General features: G+C 39.5%; 1 protein-coding gene across 1 annotated transcript; it reads left to right on the forward strand.

Annotated features, from left to right (window-relative positions):
• The first annotated feature begins 2054 nt into the window (after positions 1-2054).
• Positions 2055-6793, forward strand: slc14a2 (solute carrier family 14 member 2). Its single transcript, XM_061038042.1, has 10 exons — positions 2055-2226; positions 2736-2807; positions 2892-3063; positions 3791-3980; positions 4208-4336; positions 4765-4957; positions 5298-5445; positions 5708-5842; positions 6015-6064; positions 6151-6793. Exons 1-10 carry the CDS (start codon positions 2203-2205, stop codon positions 6523-6525), a joined length of 1488 nt encoding a protein of 495 aa, XP_060894025.1. The 5' UTR covers positions 2055-2202; the 3' UTR covers positions 6526-6793.
• Positions 6794-15493: the final 8700 nt, after the last annotated feature.

Consider the following 15493-nt stretch of genomic DNA (forward strand, 5'->3'; position numbering starts at 1 on the left):
GTTGTTAAAATATTCAACTCTGACTTTTCCCAACATGCATTTTGTCAAAGGACTTTGAGCTAGCAAACATCCAGCTTTGGAGACATATGATAAATCCAATTAAAAAAAATTATTAAGGTTTCATATGTAACCATCTAGTATCAGAATGTTTGCATGATAGCTTTGTTGCTGTGAGTTATTATGGCTTTCACATAATATCTTGCATTCAATCTTATAATCCAATCTATCAGGTAAAGCAGGTAGGCCTACATGAAGACAGGTGCAATGCATCAGAAAACAACCTCAAAGGTTTTCCACTCTGTGTGCACATTCCCTGCATCAGGAAAGCTTATTACTTATGACAGGTTGTGCTTTATTAGTGTAAAACTCTGTAATACTTTTTCCAGATGATCCGGATCATTGTGCCCTCAGAGGTTTGGACAGCACAGGCTTGGATCCATTAAATGTTCTGGCCCATCCCCTTTTTTGTGTTACCATTCATATAACCAAGTTCTTGATTAATATGCAAGCCTGTGTTAGAGAGCAAGGACATGCTTGTTCAAGGGGGTCTCTTCCTCAAAATCTGAAATATATTTTATTGAGTTAAAACCTAACCATATCCTCTCATGACTTACAGTATAACCAGCTTCTATGACAAACTCTTCCTTTTAAAGATAAAGATGAAGATAAACTTTATTGATCCCCCATGGGGGAAATTTTTTCGTTACAACAGATCAAGAAAACAGTAAACAGAAATATAATTATCAAAAATAACAAGAAGTTAAAAATCAAACATATGTACATCATTTAAATTGTATTTATTTATATATATATATATATATATATACATATATATTTAACAAGTCGCAAACACTCTGTGTGGAGCAACTTCCACATTACAAATATATATATTACAAATTGGAATGAAGCCAGAATCATGTAGTGTAATATGCAAATAAGTTGACTGCATGGCATTTCAAACATTGTTGTGTTTTGTTGGCCTACTTTATACTGTTCTTACAGTAGTACAGTTCTTTCTTCTATGCAGATGCTCTGACGAACATGTATTTGACATCATGCTACTGTCTGCAAAAATGTCATAAAACGATTTGGGGGGGAAAGGACATCATCTTTTGTTTTTCTAATGGGTATTATTCCTCTTAGTATCTTTTAACATAGCAATAAACACAGATTTTCATAAAAAAAAAAAATTAAGGTTTCCATTAAGGTGTGATTTTACTTTGTCTCTTGTTCTGACCAACAGTGCAGAAGAAGAATATTCTGAACAATGAAAGAGTGATGAAACACAGAGTATCTCTCATTGTTCAACTGCTGTGTGTTGTTGTTAAAATGTTCTACTCTGACTTTTCCCAACACGCATTTTGTCATGTGCTGACTTTCATTCTTGACATGCATAACATATTCCAGTATGTCTGTAGGGCACTTCTTGTACTTTTGTAGGCATGCTGCAAGGTGACTAAATAACTAAAGAGAAAACACAAACAGCAGGAGTTATTTTGTAAACTTAATTTAATATGGGCCACAATATTTCCCTTAAACGTTTTGGTTTCTGTACATTTAAATTTTGTTTAGAACACTAATGGGCCATGACCCAAGTCACACAAACAACACTGGAACACATTGGCAGAGTCGAGCAGATTTCTTGAGGGAAACAAAAACGCTGAGAACACAAAACCTCTGTAAATTGTGTCCTTAATGTTGTATTTTTTAAAGGATTTTGAGCTAGCAAACATCCAGCTTTGGAGATATATGATAAATGCAATCAGTCATGGCATTTTGTTTGTTTGATTTTTCTGAAGCACAAATTCAGGAAAAGTCAAATGTAAGGTATTCACCCCCCTGGTTCAGAAGTGAGAGTGGAGTGTGGTGCCTCGCTCTAATTCTTTAGGTCTTGCAGAATTTAACTTGGTATTATAAACAACTCATGTAAAAAAATAAGTCCTCAGATTCACATTTGACCTCAGTTTCACCTAACATGTAGTTGTACATGTGTCAGAAGGAGGATACTATGAGGAGGGTGGGACCAAAATCAACACATCAATTTCAGAGTGCTGTTGATTCTTTCTGGAGATATGGTCGAGGAAAAGAAGAGGAGTGGTTTTCTCTGAATATGTAAATTATAAAAAGCATGGTCTGGAAGTTTCCACGATACAACTTTAGAGAAGCTGGCAACCTTCACAGCCACGACCTATTCTGAGCCTTATGCCTGGACAACATTGCACAAAGGTAGGAGCACTTGTAACTGTTTGTAAGTCTCGCAGAACACTTAACTGTGCATGAAACCATTCATGCTCTTTTGATGGAGTAAACTAACATTAAAAGAAGATTGTGAAGGTGTATGGTCAGCTTATTTGATACCTTAATCTGTGAGTATTCATTTTGATGGATGGAAAATCTCAATTGTCCATAAAAGTGCGATACACATGACTTTAAATGTAATTTTGTACTTTGTATTTTGGCTACATAATTATGAATAAATATGAAAAGTTTGATTTGGTTTAATGTTTTCTACTCAGTGGCTGTGACAAATAAAATACCTTAATTTATCATGTCAATTATTTCAGTATTCGATTTTATTTTAAATGGTTTCATTAATGCTGATAGGATAGGTTATTTAATCAAAGAGCCAAAGCAGTTAATAAAAATGTAAAATATTTAACCGATATATACATTTTATAACTATAATAGTTGAATAAATGTGTTGATGATTAATGCCTTTCATTTTTTGCTTTAAGGATATTCAGAAGAATATCAACAGTTTGGCCTCTGCTGCTCTGTGCACCACCTCTCCTCTCAACACTGTTGTTGTAAGACTGGGTTCACAGCTTAAAATACAGAAATAAGTTAGATGCTTTTTGTCTATAAATAGAAGTTGTTTTCAAACTCTGCAGGAGCTCCAGCCCCTGATGGCACAAAGTAACCTGCCTGTTGGCAATGACAAACCCCAGGAGGTCGGGGGGGAGAAAAAAAGACCCCTTGCCCTGCAGAAGGCCAGGGACAACTTCCTCAAAGGAGTATCCTACTTCTCTGGAGACATGGAAGTTTTTGGAAAATGGATGGAAAGTAGGTCAACACTGATCATGTACATTTAAAAGCATTCTTCCCTGTCCCACCAAGCTAGCACAGAAGTGGTTACTACATAAAAAGCAGTCGTGAAATTTCAAAAAACTGTTGTTTTTTTTTACCTTAAATATGTTAGTCACTGAACTGAATCTTTGTGTATTTTGTGTAATCTTTGTGAATATTTGACAAATTTGACCCCTTGTAAAATGTGTTGCACACAATGTTGCTGTTAAATTATGGTTCAGTGAACTGTGTTATTTATGCAATCATACTGAAATGCATGACTGACTCTGACTTTACACAGCAGCAAAGAACCATTTGTACCACATGATCGCGTTCTGCTTGAAAGGATGCCTACTGACACACCTATTGTAAGAAACTTAAATGGTGCCGCTCAGGCAGACTAGAACTGGAAAAGTTAAGGAGATTTAACATTTGTGATACATACTTTGTTACTTGATACTTACAACAAAACTTTGTCTTAACAGAAAACCATACAACCCTTTGAGTGGTTTTCACATCTTAATATAGTTTTTTCTGCTGTTGTTTTTACGTCAGAATTTTTCACACAAGAAAAAGAGGGTCAAATACATTTGTTTCTGATCAAGAGGATTTTATTATAATTGCTGCACAAATGTTCAGACAAAAATGATCACCATGGGAAGCTTTATCAGCAACTCTCAAAAATCGTCATCTCTCGTTCTGTTCCCTCTTTGTTATCCTACAGAACAGTTCTTTTTGCTGCAGTTGCTGGACTGGGTTTTGCGAGGAGCTGCTCAGGTGATGTTTGTCAACAACCCTCTAAGTGGCCTCATCATTTTTGGTGGCCTCATCCTGCAGAACTACTGGTGGGCTCTCAACGGCTTTGTGGGCACACTCTTTGCCACCATATCCGCCCTTATCCTACAACAGAACAGGTTCGAACAAACTGATGAAAGAGATCACACTATATTACTGTCAGTATGCCTCATTACAACGCCTTAAAGGGTTACAGTGAGAGCAGGCTAACATTTTTTGCAAAGTGTCCTGACATTAAACATAATGCAATTAATATAAACGCAAGTGAAAAGTCCGTTCATTTTCGTCATCAGGATGTTGAAGGTCATGTTTGTTGCTTGTGTTGAGTGTACTGTGTTTCTCTCAGGGGTGCGATCGCTGCAGGCCTGTATGGTTACAACGGCATCCTGGTGGGTCTGCTGATGGCTGTGTTCTCCAACGCAGGAAACTGGTACTGGTGGCTCCTTCTACCCAACATCTTCATGTCCATGATGTGGTAAGAAACCAGATTAATCAATGGTAAAGTGATACACGAGTAGACTTATATCACAAGAATGGGGATGCAAAGAGGTTAGAAAGTAGATAAATAACCAAACCATGAAATTCAAAATGTAAAAACTGATTAGATTAAAACCTTACAAATTTAAAACATCAGCTGTCAGCTCAGTATTTATCTCTTGAGACTGATCTCAGCTATGCTTTTTCACCCGTGACAGAAAGCGAACAAACCATGTGGTAAAGTAAATAGAACCAGTTTACTGTCACTTCTTTAATTATATGTATTTGAATATTAAGAGATTCAAAGTGTGCAGGCAAAAATGAAGATGATTGAGAAAAAACTTGTAAAAAGATGGATGCAAATAGCTGTGAAAATAAAATGTGCATTAAATCAAAAACTGGTGATGTTGTTTCCTTGTGGTCCAGTCCGATCGTGTCCAGTGCCCTGGCATCTATTAACAGTCGTTGGGACCTGCCAGTGTTCACTCTACCCTTCAACATCCTGGTGTGTCTCCACATGGTCGCCACCGGACACTACAACCACTACTTCCCTCAAGTCCTCATTCAGCCTCGCTCAGAGCTGCCCAACATCACCTGGGCTGAGATCGATGTGGCCAAGGTCAGTGACATGCCAGAACATGTTCCTCTGTTAGGGATGCTGTGCTCTGATATCACTTTGTCATTACGCAATTCAGACAATACAGATTCCTCAGATTTTTTAAAGTCAGATTATTTCAAGTACCAACATTTTCAAATGAATATATGTGGGATTGCAACATAACTGCTCCGTTAGCTTTTGAAAAAGATTTAGTCTTTCGTAAAGGGGCAATGATGTCAATCTTTATGTTTCTAGACATACCCACAACATGAAACACAAGTTGCAAAACCTATGGGGTGTAAAGCATGATTTTTGTGTCTCCTTTTTTTATTTTAAACATTGCTGTCCTAACCTTCCCCAGCTATTCATGTCGGTGCCTGTGGGAGTAGGACAGGTATATGGCTGTGACAACCCTTGGACTGGAGGAATCTTCATCATCTCGCTCTTCATCTCCTCCCCAATCACCTGTGCTCATGCTGTTCTAGGATCTGCAGTGGGCATGGTTTCTGGTGAGGCAACCAGACATTACCTGTGCTTGTAATTGGAATCATGCACAATAACAAACTTTTGAAGTGAAAGTTATTCAATCAATCAAGCACTACTTATTTTTGCTCCCTTGCATGCTTACAGAATGAATTCAAGCCACTATCACTATGTCCCAACTCCAAGATGAGCCCAAATATATCTATTTAAGGTGCATATTTACCAGGATTAAGATAATTTAAACAAAACTCTGCACTCCCTTGATAGTGGTGATATCCTATTTTGCAGGCTTGGCTCTAGCAGCACCTTTTGGAGACATTTACTTTGGCCTCTGGGGATACAACTGTGTGTTAGCCTGCATTGCCATTGGTGGAATGTTTTATGCTCTTACCTGGCAGGTGCACCTACTGGCCATCACGTGTGGTGAGTAGACAATCAGAATAAATAACTATCTGTTCCAGTCACATCACATGTTACTGGGCTAAAATCACATGACATGTAAAATTATGTAATCAGATCAGAGGCCAGATACAATCTTTGGCCACAGCATTCACCTGTGTATGATCTCTCACTACTCTCCTCCCTTCCTCTGCAGCTTTTTTCTGTGCATACCTCGGATCAGCCATTGCCAATAGCATGTCCACGGTAAGTACATAATTTCTTTAAACTCCTTTTTAAATGTCAGTCTATGGTTAACAGAATTGATTTACTGTTGTATCTTCCCCCCACAGTTTGGACTTCCAGCCTGCACATGGCCTTTCTGTTTGTCTGCGCTCACTTTCCTCCTCTTAACCACTGGGACCAACAGGATTTTCAAGCTGCCGCTTGCCAAAGTCACCTACCCCGAGAAAAACCTGGTCTTCTTCTGGAAGATGAAGAAGCAGGAGAAAATGGAAAAGGCTGAGAAAGAGAAGAAGGAGAGGGAGCAGCTGCAGAGAGCCAACGAAGATGAAATGATACTAAATGAGAAAGAGAAACTGAGACTAGACCTTATAAAAATGGAGGAGGGGCGAGAGGCATGTAAGGCAGCAGAGGGAGAATATGACGAGATGTATATTGAGGACAATGCACCTGCGGTAGAACACAATACTACTGAGGAAAAATAAATCAAACACATTGATAGCAGTTCAGATGATTATGTTTAAAACCACATTTCTGCAGCGAGAGAGAGAAATAAGCAACTAACAATCTAAAAAGCCTGTTTGTAATTATAAGCCTGTTATTTTTAGTATTTGTATATTATACTTTACATGGAATACTCATGCTGGCAGGATTTCCTGAATTAAGTTGTTGGTAAACTACATGATTTGAAGAAATATAACTTTGTTTATATAGTGAATGTTTATTTTTTTCAATAAATTAATTTCGAATAAAGATTTTAGTCCAAGGTGTTTTATTAAATGTTTAATACTATGTTGTATTTTACTGGGAAAAATTACAAATAATCTGTGAAACATTTAATCTCTAGATGATGAGCTATATTTCTTCTCTGAGCAACACTTTTAATACATAATTTATTGACAAGACACAGTCACTTGTCCCACAGCAGATAAATAGATAGTTAAGTTAAAGTTAAACTTTTAAATACTCTGTAATATGATGCTTTTATTTTAGTGCTATAGTTGTGTAGACCATGGAGTTTCTCGAGCTTTTGCAGGCACAATTGGAACCTTACTTTTGAAAGCTAGCTATAGCTGCAGATTTTTTCACTCCAACTATGGCACATATTTTTAATCTCTCTCTGGTCACTGGTGTTATTATGCAAATCTGGAAATCTGCCTTTGTTCTGCCCCATTTTAAAAGGGGGTGACCCCACTTTTTCAAACAATTACAGGCCCATCTCAAAACTGTCTGTCCTGGCCAAGGTTCTGAAAACCCTTGACAGTGGTGAGCAAATGGACATTTTAAATACCAATAATGTTCATCTGTTTTTCAATCTGGTTTTTAAAAAACACAGCAAATTATCAGCAGATAGAATGTACAAATGATATCATCATTGCGCAGCCCTCTTAAAAGACCTGTCCAAGGCATTTGTAGACCATACAGTACTCAAGCACAGACTGAATAAAGCAAACAGTTAATCGGTTTCCAAACTACCCTACAAACAGAACTCAATGAGCCAGATTTACTAAGCTCCCAATTAAAGAGTACTAAATTGCGTGTTCACTCCAAAACTTTGCACGTTTGGTTGGTGGGCGTTTTGCGGGTGATCTACTAAGAAAATGTGCGTGAATGACAACAGGTGCAAACCTTGTGGAGGCGGTAGTATTTAAGTTTGGTTTTTGCGTGTTCTACTGGTTTACATTACGGAGAGTTTGGACAGAAAGCAGGATGACTGCAAGCGCAAAATATGTATTAGTGGGAGAGGCAAATAAACGCACAATACTTTCGAGTTATAGCAGATAAATCTGAATATTACAAAGAAAATTTTGGTTAAGAAAACCTCGGCATTAAACAGGGCCTCTCTTTTCTTCCCTTAATCTTAAAAATGAAGTGTCATACATTGCGCTGGAGGTGCGAGCTGTGTCCTCTGTGGACCGGGCGCTCTACACTCGGGCCGCTGTGGCCAGCGCTGTGTCTGATCGGACATAAATGCCCTGGAAAGAGGTATCGAAGACGGCTGTACAAACAGTGGTGAGGTACCCCAATCCAAGCGTCCTACAGAGTAGCAGCAGCGGGCTTTAGAGGGAGGAGACGCGCGCATTATGGAGAGGAGCGCACCGGGGGAGAGACGCGCGACCCGAGAAAAAGGAAATCCCCAGTTTAAAATGTAATGTTGGCGAAAAGAGGGAAATAGGAAGACATAAATGTCAATGGTGAAATTCTATAGAATGCAGAGGCTGTGAATGTTCAGTTTTGTTTGGCTATATATATGGCAACAATAGCCTGTAGTTTAATCATGGTGTTTCTCTTCCTTAGTCAAGTCCAGTCATATTTATATATAAAGCACATTTAAAAACAGCTACAGCTGACCAAAGTGCTGTACAATACATTAAAAAAGAAAAAACAACTTGAGATCACAACGTCCACAAGAGAGAAATATATACGTATATGTATACATATATAAAGAAAGAATATATAAAGAAAGCAACAAAATAAAGAAAGCAACAAAGGAACCTGAAAGAAACGGTCTATTCAGGACCAGAGGACTCAAATGCTGAAATATAAAAGTATGTCTTGAGAGTCAACAGAGGGTGCAGACCTGATGGAATGAGGGAGGCTGTTCCACAGTTTAGGGGATTTTACTGAGAAAGCCCGATCTCCCTTCAGCTTGAGCCGTGAGCGGGGAACAGCCAGGAGGCCCATGTCTGATGATCTCAGGCGCCTAGATGAGGTGTACGGCCTGAGGAGGACAGTAATATAAAGGGGGGCCAGGCCATTCAGGGCTTTAAAAACAAACAACACAATCTTAAAATCGAACAGAACAGCTTCAGTTTTTGACTCATTTAATTTTAGGAAGTCATCGGCCATCCAGTGTTTTATGTCTTCAAGGCACTGTGTAAGAGAGGTGAGTTCTGCGAGATTGTTTGGTTTGACCGGTAGATAAAGCTGAGTGTCATCTGCGTAGAAGTGATATGAGAGGTTGTGCTTCTGGATAATTTGACCCAATGGGAGCATGTATAGTGAAAATAGTAGAGGGCCTAGGATGAATCCCTGTGGTATCCCACAGCTCAGACCAGATTGGGAGGATGTGGCGTTGGTTAAGTTTACAGAGAAGGTTCTGTTGTTCAGGAATGATGTAAACCAAGTCAGAGCTGAAAAGTGGTATGGGGTCCAGGTTGTTTTTTTTTTAACAAGGGCTGCACTATAGCATGTTTAAATGAGGGAGGAACAGCACCAGTTGACATAGAGCTGTTTATAATGGAGAGGATAAAAGGGCCGGTAACATCAAAGGAATCTTTGAGGAGCTTGGTAGGTACTATGTCACTGGGGCAGGTGGCAGATTTAAAAACCGTCTCTGAGTGAGGTTAAGGTGATAGGCTCAAAACAGGTTAACTGGGCAGAGCAGTTGAAGTGCGGGGAGGCTGAGATGTGCCTGGTAGGGGCTGAGATATTTTTTCTAATGCCAGCAACTTTTTCAGTGAAGAACTTTAGGAAGACTTCTGGTCTACTAAGGGGAGTGTCTAGGATCCAGGAGGGGGGCAGTTGAGAGAGTTTATAATATTGAATAGAACTTTAGGATTATGGTGATGTTTTGAGATGATATCTGAGAAATGTTTTCATCTTGAGAGGAGCAATATGGTTGAGAATTGAGGAGCAGGTAGCATTAAATAATTAAATGTGATCCTCAGTGCAGCGTTCAGTAGGAAAAGTTTCAACGGACAGAGTATCTTGAGCAGATAAGAATGCAGCTGAGAATAAACTGGCAGTGGAGGAGTTAATGTAACGAGAGTAACGCATGGGGAGGAGACCATTTGATGACAGGTCAGAGAGAGACACACATTAAAAATAATGGCACTGTGATCTGAAAGACAAGGGTCCATTATTTCCAAATTGTTAACGGGAAGACCACAAGACAAGGCCAAGTACAAAGTGTGGCCATGTTTATGAGTGGGACCTGAGACATGCTGTGCAAAATTAAATGATTCAATCAGGTTTAAAAATTCACCGACAAGTGGTTTTGACGGACAACATACATGGATATTAAAATCACCCAGTATTAAAATTATTTTAAATGATGGCACAATTTGCGATAAGAGGTCTGCAAACTGAGTGATAAAATGTTTATCTGATTTTGGAGGACGATATATTATGATGATAAGAAGACGGTTTGCTGTACCCACTTTAGTGAACTGAGCTTCAAAACTGGAAAAGGAACCCAGAGCAAGGCAATAACAATCAAACTTGTTTTCAAAAACTGCTGCCAGACCCCCACCCCGTCCGGAGGGTCGTGGCGTGTTAAAGAAGGAACATTCATTTGGAGAAAGCTCAATAAGTGGACTAACATCATTGGAGTTCAGCCAAGTTTCAGTCACCAGAAGGAAATCTAGGCCCTGGGATGTGAAAAAGTCGTTAAGAATAAAAGTCTTATTTAACGCTGATCTGGCATTTATCAGAGCCAGTTTAATTGGGGCCGCATTTCTGACCTGCGCTAGTGGCGTCCATGGCAGAGAGTGGAGGTTACTAGAGTTTACACCGCTGCGACGTCCAGTGGCAGATTGGGATTTTGAGCCTTGGTGATATTGGAAAGACAATTTTAATGGAATATTGAAAGTGCCAGAAAGTGCCAGAAGCCAAGTCCTGTAATTGAATGAATTGTCGACGTGGAGCTCCGCGGAAGGGGACAGGGACCCAGAGAATGTCACGGTCTTACGGGCCGGTCTTTTCCGGTCGTACATGTCGTAGTGTGGCATTCAGAGTTCCTGTGCAGGGGCGGAGGAGGAAGGGTTTCAAACGTTAAATTGTTTGAAAGGACCCGAGCTCCAGCTCGGTTCAGGTGTAGGCCATCTGGACCGAAGAGACCCCTACGTTCCCAAAACACACATTAAAATTATCAATAAAATTGACACTGTGTGTGATACAGGCAGAGTAAAGCCATGAGTTTAGACTCAGTAACCGACTGAAACGCCCCACCCCGTGGCCATAAGTGGGAATTGGGCCAGATATATGGATTAGCTTGTTCAGGGATGTGAGAGTGACTAGAAGTTTATTGAAATCAGCTTTTAGCAATTCAGACTGCTGTTTGGGAATGTCATTAGTGCCAACATGAACAATGATGGTTTCTGCTCCTGGGTTGGAATGTATTAAGTCTCGGACCCTGTCTGCGATATCCAGCACTTTAGTGCTGGGGAAAGAAAAAAACACTGGCGCTACGGATTTTCACGTTTCTAATTATTGAATCTCCAATGATGAGGGTCTTCACCGGGTCGCTGACATTAGGGGAGGGGGCAAGTACAGACGAAGGGCTAGCTGCAGCAGCAGTCTGGAAGGATGCCGTCAGTTTCTGATGCCGGCCCATGGGAGGTGCAGCTGCCCTGGATCTGGGACAGGAGCTATCTCTGCTGGATCCATTTAATACCCCTCCTCTGAAACCATTCGCTCCAGAAAATGAACATGGGATGAATCCGAATTGCAAAGTGCCTACACAATCTTTCAGTAGTCAATAGACAGTAGACAGTACCTACTATCCGTGCTATACTTGGAATACCACTGGAAGTGGCGTCATTTGCGTTACCCGAACCGGCCACATCCATCCTTTTTTTTTTGTTATTTTTGTTTAGCTTTATTCAAGAAGAGTAACGCACATATACAGTTAGGTAAACAAAAAACAGTATCACAATATAAATCAAGTAAAAAACAAATAAAATAACATACAGTACATACAGGAAATTAAATGACAGTAATATACAGTATAGCGAGTAAAATAAACCAATAAAGACGCATACATAGGGAAATCATTATTTAAATAGACGTCTCAGGGGAAAATGTTTTATAATAATGTAGACATTTGTTACATTTTTTGTTGTTTATTAAAAGCAGCGATTTCAGTCTGGACTTTAACTCTTTTAAAATTGATGCAATTAATCCACGCTCGTTTGAGGCACACGTTTTACGTTTAATTTCGCACTGCATTGTGGGTGGTCAAATACATTTCATTTCTTGAAAGGATGCATCCGATTCCATACTGCATAAAACCCGTGCTGAAATGTTCAGTATACTGAGGTGGACCCAAAAAGTGCCTACTGAATGACCACCAGGGCTCAGTCTACTGAAACTCCCTACTAAAAAGTATGCAATGCATACTGAGCTGTAGCTATTCGGAAAGGGCCATCATTTCTGAGGACTTTTGTTTGCACCATGTTTCTGATATCTCTGCAGGACAGATCTGATGTGGTCCACATGGCTGTCAAATAAGGGAGAGTGAACAAGGTTGTCGTCTCGATAATGCTGACAAGTGACATTTTTTAATTTTAATTAAAAAAAAATGTTCATCCTGGATCTCACATGATGGATTGAGGAAGATTGCCCTGGAAGTCAACGTGACATATTTTCATTGCAGAAAACCCAACCTTAAACTTGTCATCAGCAACAACATAACCATGTGCGTAGCTTAAGGCATTTTAGTGGTCAGTAAAGCTAGCTTGTATGTTCATTTTGACCTTTTGCTTCTTTTGAAAATCCACCCCGAGTCATGTTACTAAATATTTACACATAATGTGTTTATTAATCCCAAGGGGAAATTCTGGTTTACACTCTGTTATTGAGAGACACATTTCTCAAACACATAGGCCCGAAACATGCACACTACTGCACACCACTATGCAGTGAGCGCACCAGAGCAGCTGGGGGTTTGGTGTCTTGCTCATGGGCACCTCGGCAGTACTCGAGATGTGTCCTGGCACCTCTCCAGCTACAAGACCAACTTCCATATTATGGTCTGCACTTGAACCGACAATCTTTCTGTTCCCAACCCAAGTCCCTACGGACTGCCGCCCACATCATGAAGCCCCTTCAGGCAGTCCTCAATACTCCTCTGGAACTCCGCTGGAACTGAGCTGAGACCAAATAGAATGCGGTTCCACTGGTTCAAGCCACCAAGGGTGTTATGAAGGCTGTCAGAGAGCAGATTTCAAGGTCTATGAACTGTGATATGCTTTCCCCTGATCAAGGACTGTAAACCAAGAGTTACCAGATAGGGATTCTAGCATATCCTGGATCCTTGGAATCGGATACCTGTGTGATAGCATCTTAACAGCATCATAGCCGTTAAGAGAGCTCCTAAGGTGTAAAACTGTTCGGAGCAGTGAGGAGGACTTTTAAGAGGATTAAGAGTTTCTAAAGCTGAGGAGAAAATGGAGAAATGTTCTTCAAACTCATTCACTCATAGTTGTGCCAAACAGACAAAAATGATTTGCGCAGACATTTCAAGCCAACAATGACTGTTTTCTGTGCAAAGTGAGACACACATGTTGAGTTTCTCTACATGTGGTTACCTCCACAGGTGCAGCCAATCACTAATTAAGACTCTTCACCTGCTGATATACTGTAACCCTTAGCATGGGAAGAAGCTGCTGCATCAGTGGGCATGTGATTTCAAACATTTTGTAGGGTTAGGGTTACTTTTAAAGTAAGTCTAACATATTATCACACAGATGCTAATTTCAAAGTGTTCATAATTACAAAGTCTGACTAGACTCTATGGGTGGATTCGGATTGTCCCTCCTATCCACTTTCACAATCCACTTTCCCCCGGGGAAAACGTCATGAGACTAAGGAAAGATGTAAGGAGAATTAATAAAGGACTAAGGGAAAGGCGTTTGCGTTGCTCTTACAATCCGACCTTATTTCCCCTATAGGCTACGTAATTATGCGACGGCAGAGATTAATGACGTGGGTCTGCCGTGGTGAAACTATTTTCCGAAAATGGACTTCTAAAAACGTATCTAAAAAACTTTCCCCTGTGCCTACTTACCGGTGAAATGATCCTAATTACCACAAGGTTGGAATTTAAATAAAAGGAATATAGGCTACGAGTAACGAAAGTGAAACCAAATGGTTGTCACATTGAGAATGGTTGCTCATGCACATTTTCCTGTCCACTCATAAATCAACATTAATAGAAAATAAGTATTATTGTATGAAATTAATTGTTACATTTATGTAAGATATACATAATGTTTTAGGCATACAAATGTACAACTGCAAAAAGCATTCTTAAGTGAATTAAATATGTTGAATAAAACATCATCTGGCTAAAAATGTCTCTTATCCCTTCATTCCTTACATGATCTGCGTCCCTTTTCGATCATCGTCAGTTTTCGTGAACGGTCGGATGTGCGAGTCGCTTTAAATGTTGTGGCCACAAGGAATTGTGGGACGGCATTACCTCATCTCCTTTCGTAAAAGATGGTCTAGTGTACCCTATGCTAAAGGAGGTTATAAAGGAAGGATTGACGCACCTTTCCTTAGCTTTTAGAGAATTCAAATGGCTCTTATGGCCGCCACCTAGATGCTTCCGGGTCATTTCACTCAGTTAGGGACCTTCCTAAGCAAAAAAGACAATTCGAATGCACCCGTAGATTTATTTTTTTTCTCACTTTTTTTGGATCAACCAATCACAGCTTCTGAAAAAATGTGTCATACCTGGGTCAACCACACCCTCTCAATAAGATAAAAGTAAATTCCTTGCTCAGAGTTGTTCTAAGAATGTTTCTAAATCACTCTTCGGCTAAAAATCATTGCTAGGATTTTTTAAGATAAGTTATAGGAGTTCTCAGAATGTGTGAATATTATGTGTAAATATTAAGGAACATGACTCGGGCGGATTTTCAAAAGAAGCAAAAGGTCAAAATGAACATACAAGCTAGCTTTAAAGACCACTAAAATGCCTTAAGCTACACACATGGTTATGTTGTTGCTGATAACAAGTTTAAGGTTGGGTTTTCTGCAATGAAAATATGTCACGTTGACTTCCAGAACAATCTTCCTCAATCCATCATGTGAGATCCAGGATGAAGATAAGGAAGTTTAAAGATCAGATAATCAGGTAGAACACAACAACAGAATTGTCCAGAAATTTTATGCAAAAGTTTGCCATGTTGTGATCGAAGGGAACTGGATAAAGTACAAATGATTTAATCAAAGGTGCAGCAGAGCAGCATGACATTGACATGTAAGTGTAAGTAATGTAATGTGGGACATGCAGCTATCCTAAAATCTCTGCAGCATGCAATTTATCACAAACTGTGAGCGTCATCAAGCTTCATCAGTCTGGCTGTTGGAATCCTGCTTTGGTAAAAGCAACAAGACCAAAACTTAAAAGTCAGAAAGATCAAAACATTGCCAACTAAGATTAAAAAAAATACTGCGTGTGATCACATGAAGAGATGTCATTCTTTCACAGTTGCAGTATGTTAGTATGTCAACATCATAGCATTTCAGTGTGATTGGTCTTCAGTTCCTAAGATATACTGGGTCCTGAGACCCTCTTTTTGAGAATTTGAAAGGTATTCAACATTATAGGAAATAAACTGTTTCCTAATAACATTTTTTTTTAAGTCTGATAAATGTCTTAGGGTATTCCATCTAATCCAGGAGTTCTGCCTGCTTTAAAGGATATTGTAGCAGACTGGA

The sequence above is a fragment of the Labrus mixtus genome, chromosome 5 (genome assembly GCF_963584025.1).
Source record: "Labrus mixtus chromosome 5, fLabMix1.1, whole genome shotgun sequence".
NCBI classification, from domain to species: Eukaryota; Metazoa; Chordata; class Actinopteri; order Labriformes; family Labridae; genus Labrus; species Labrus mixtus.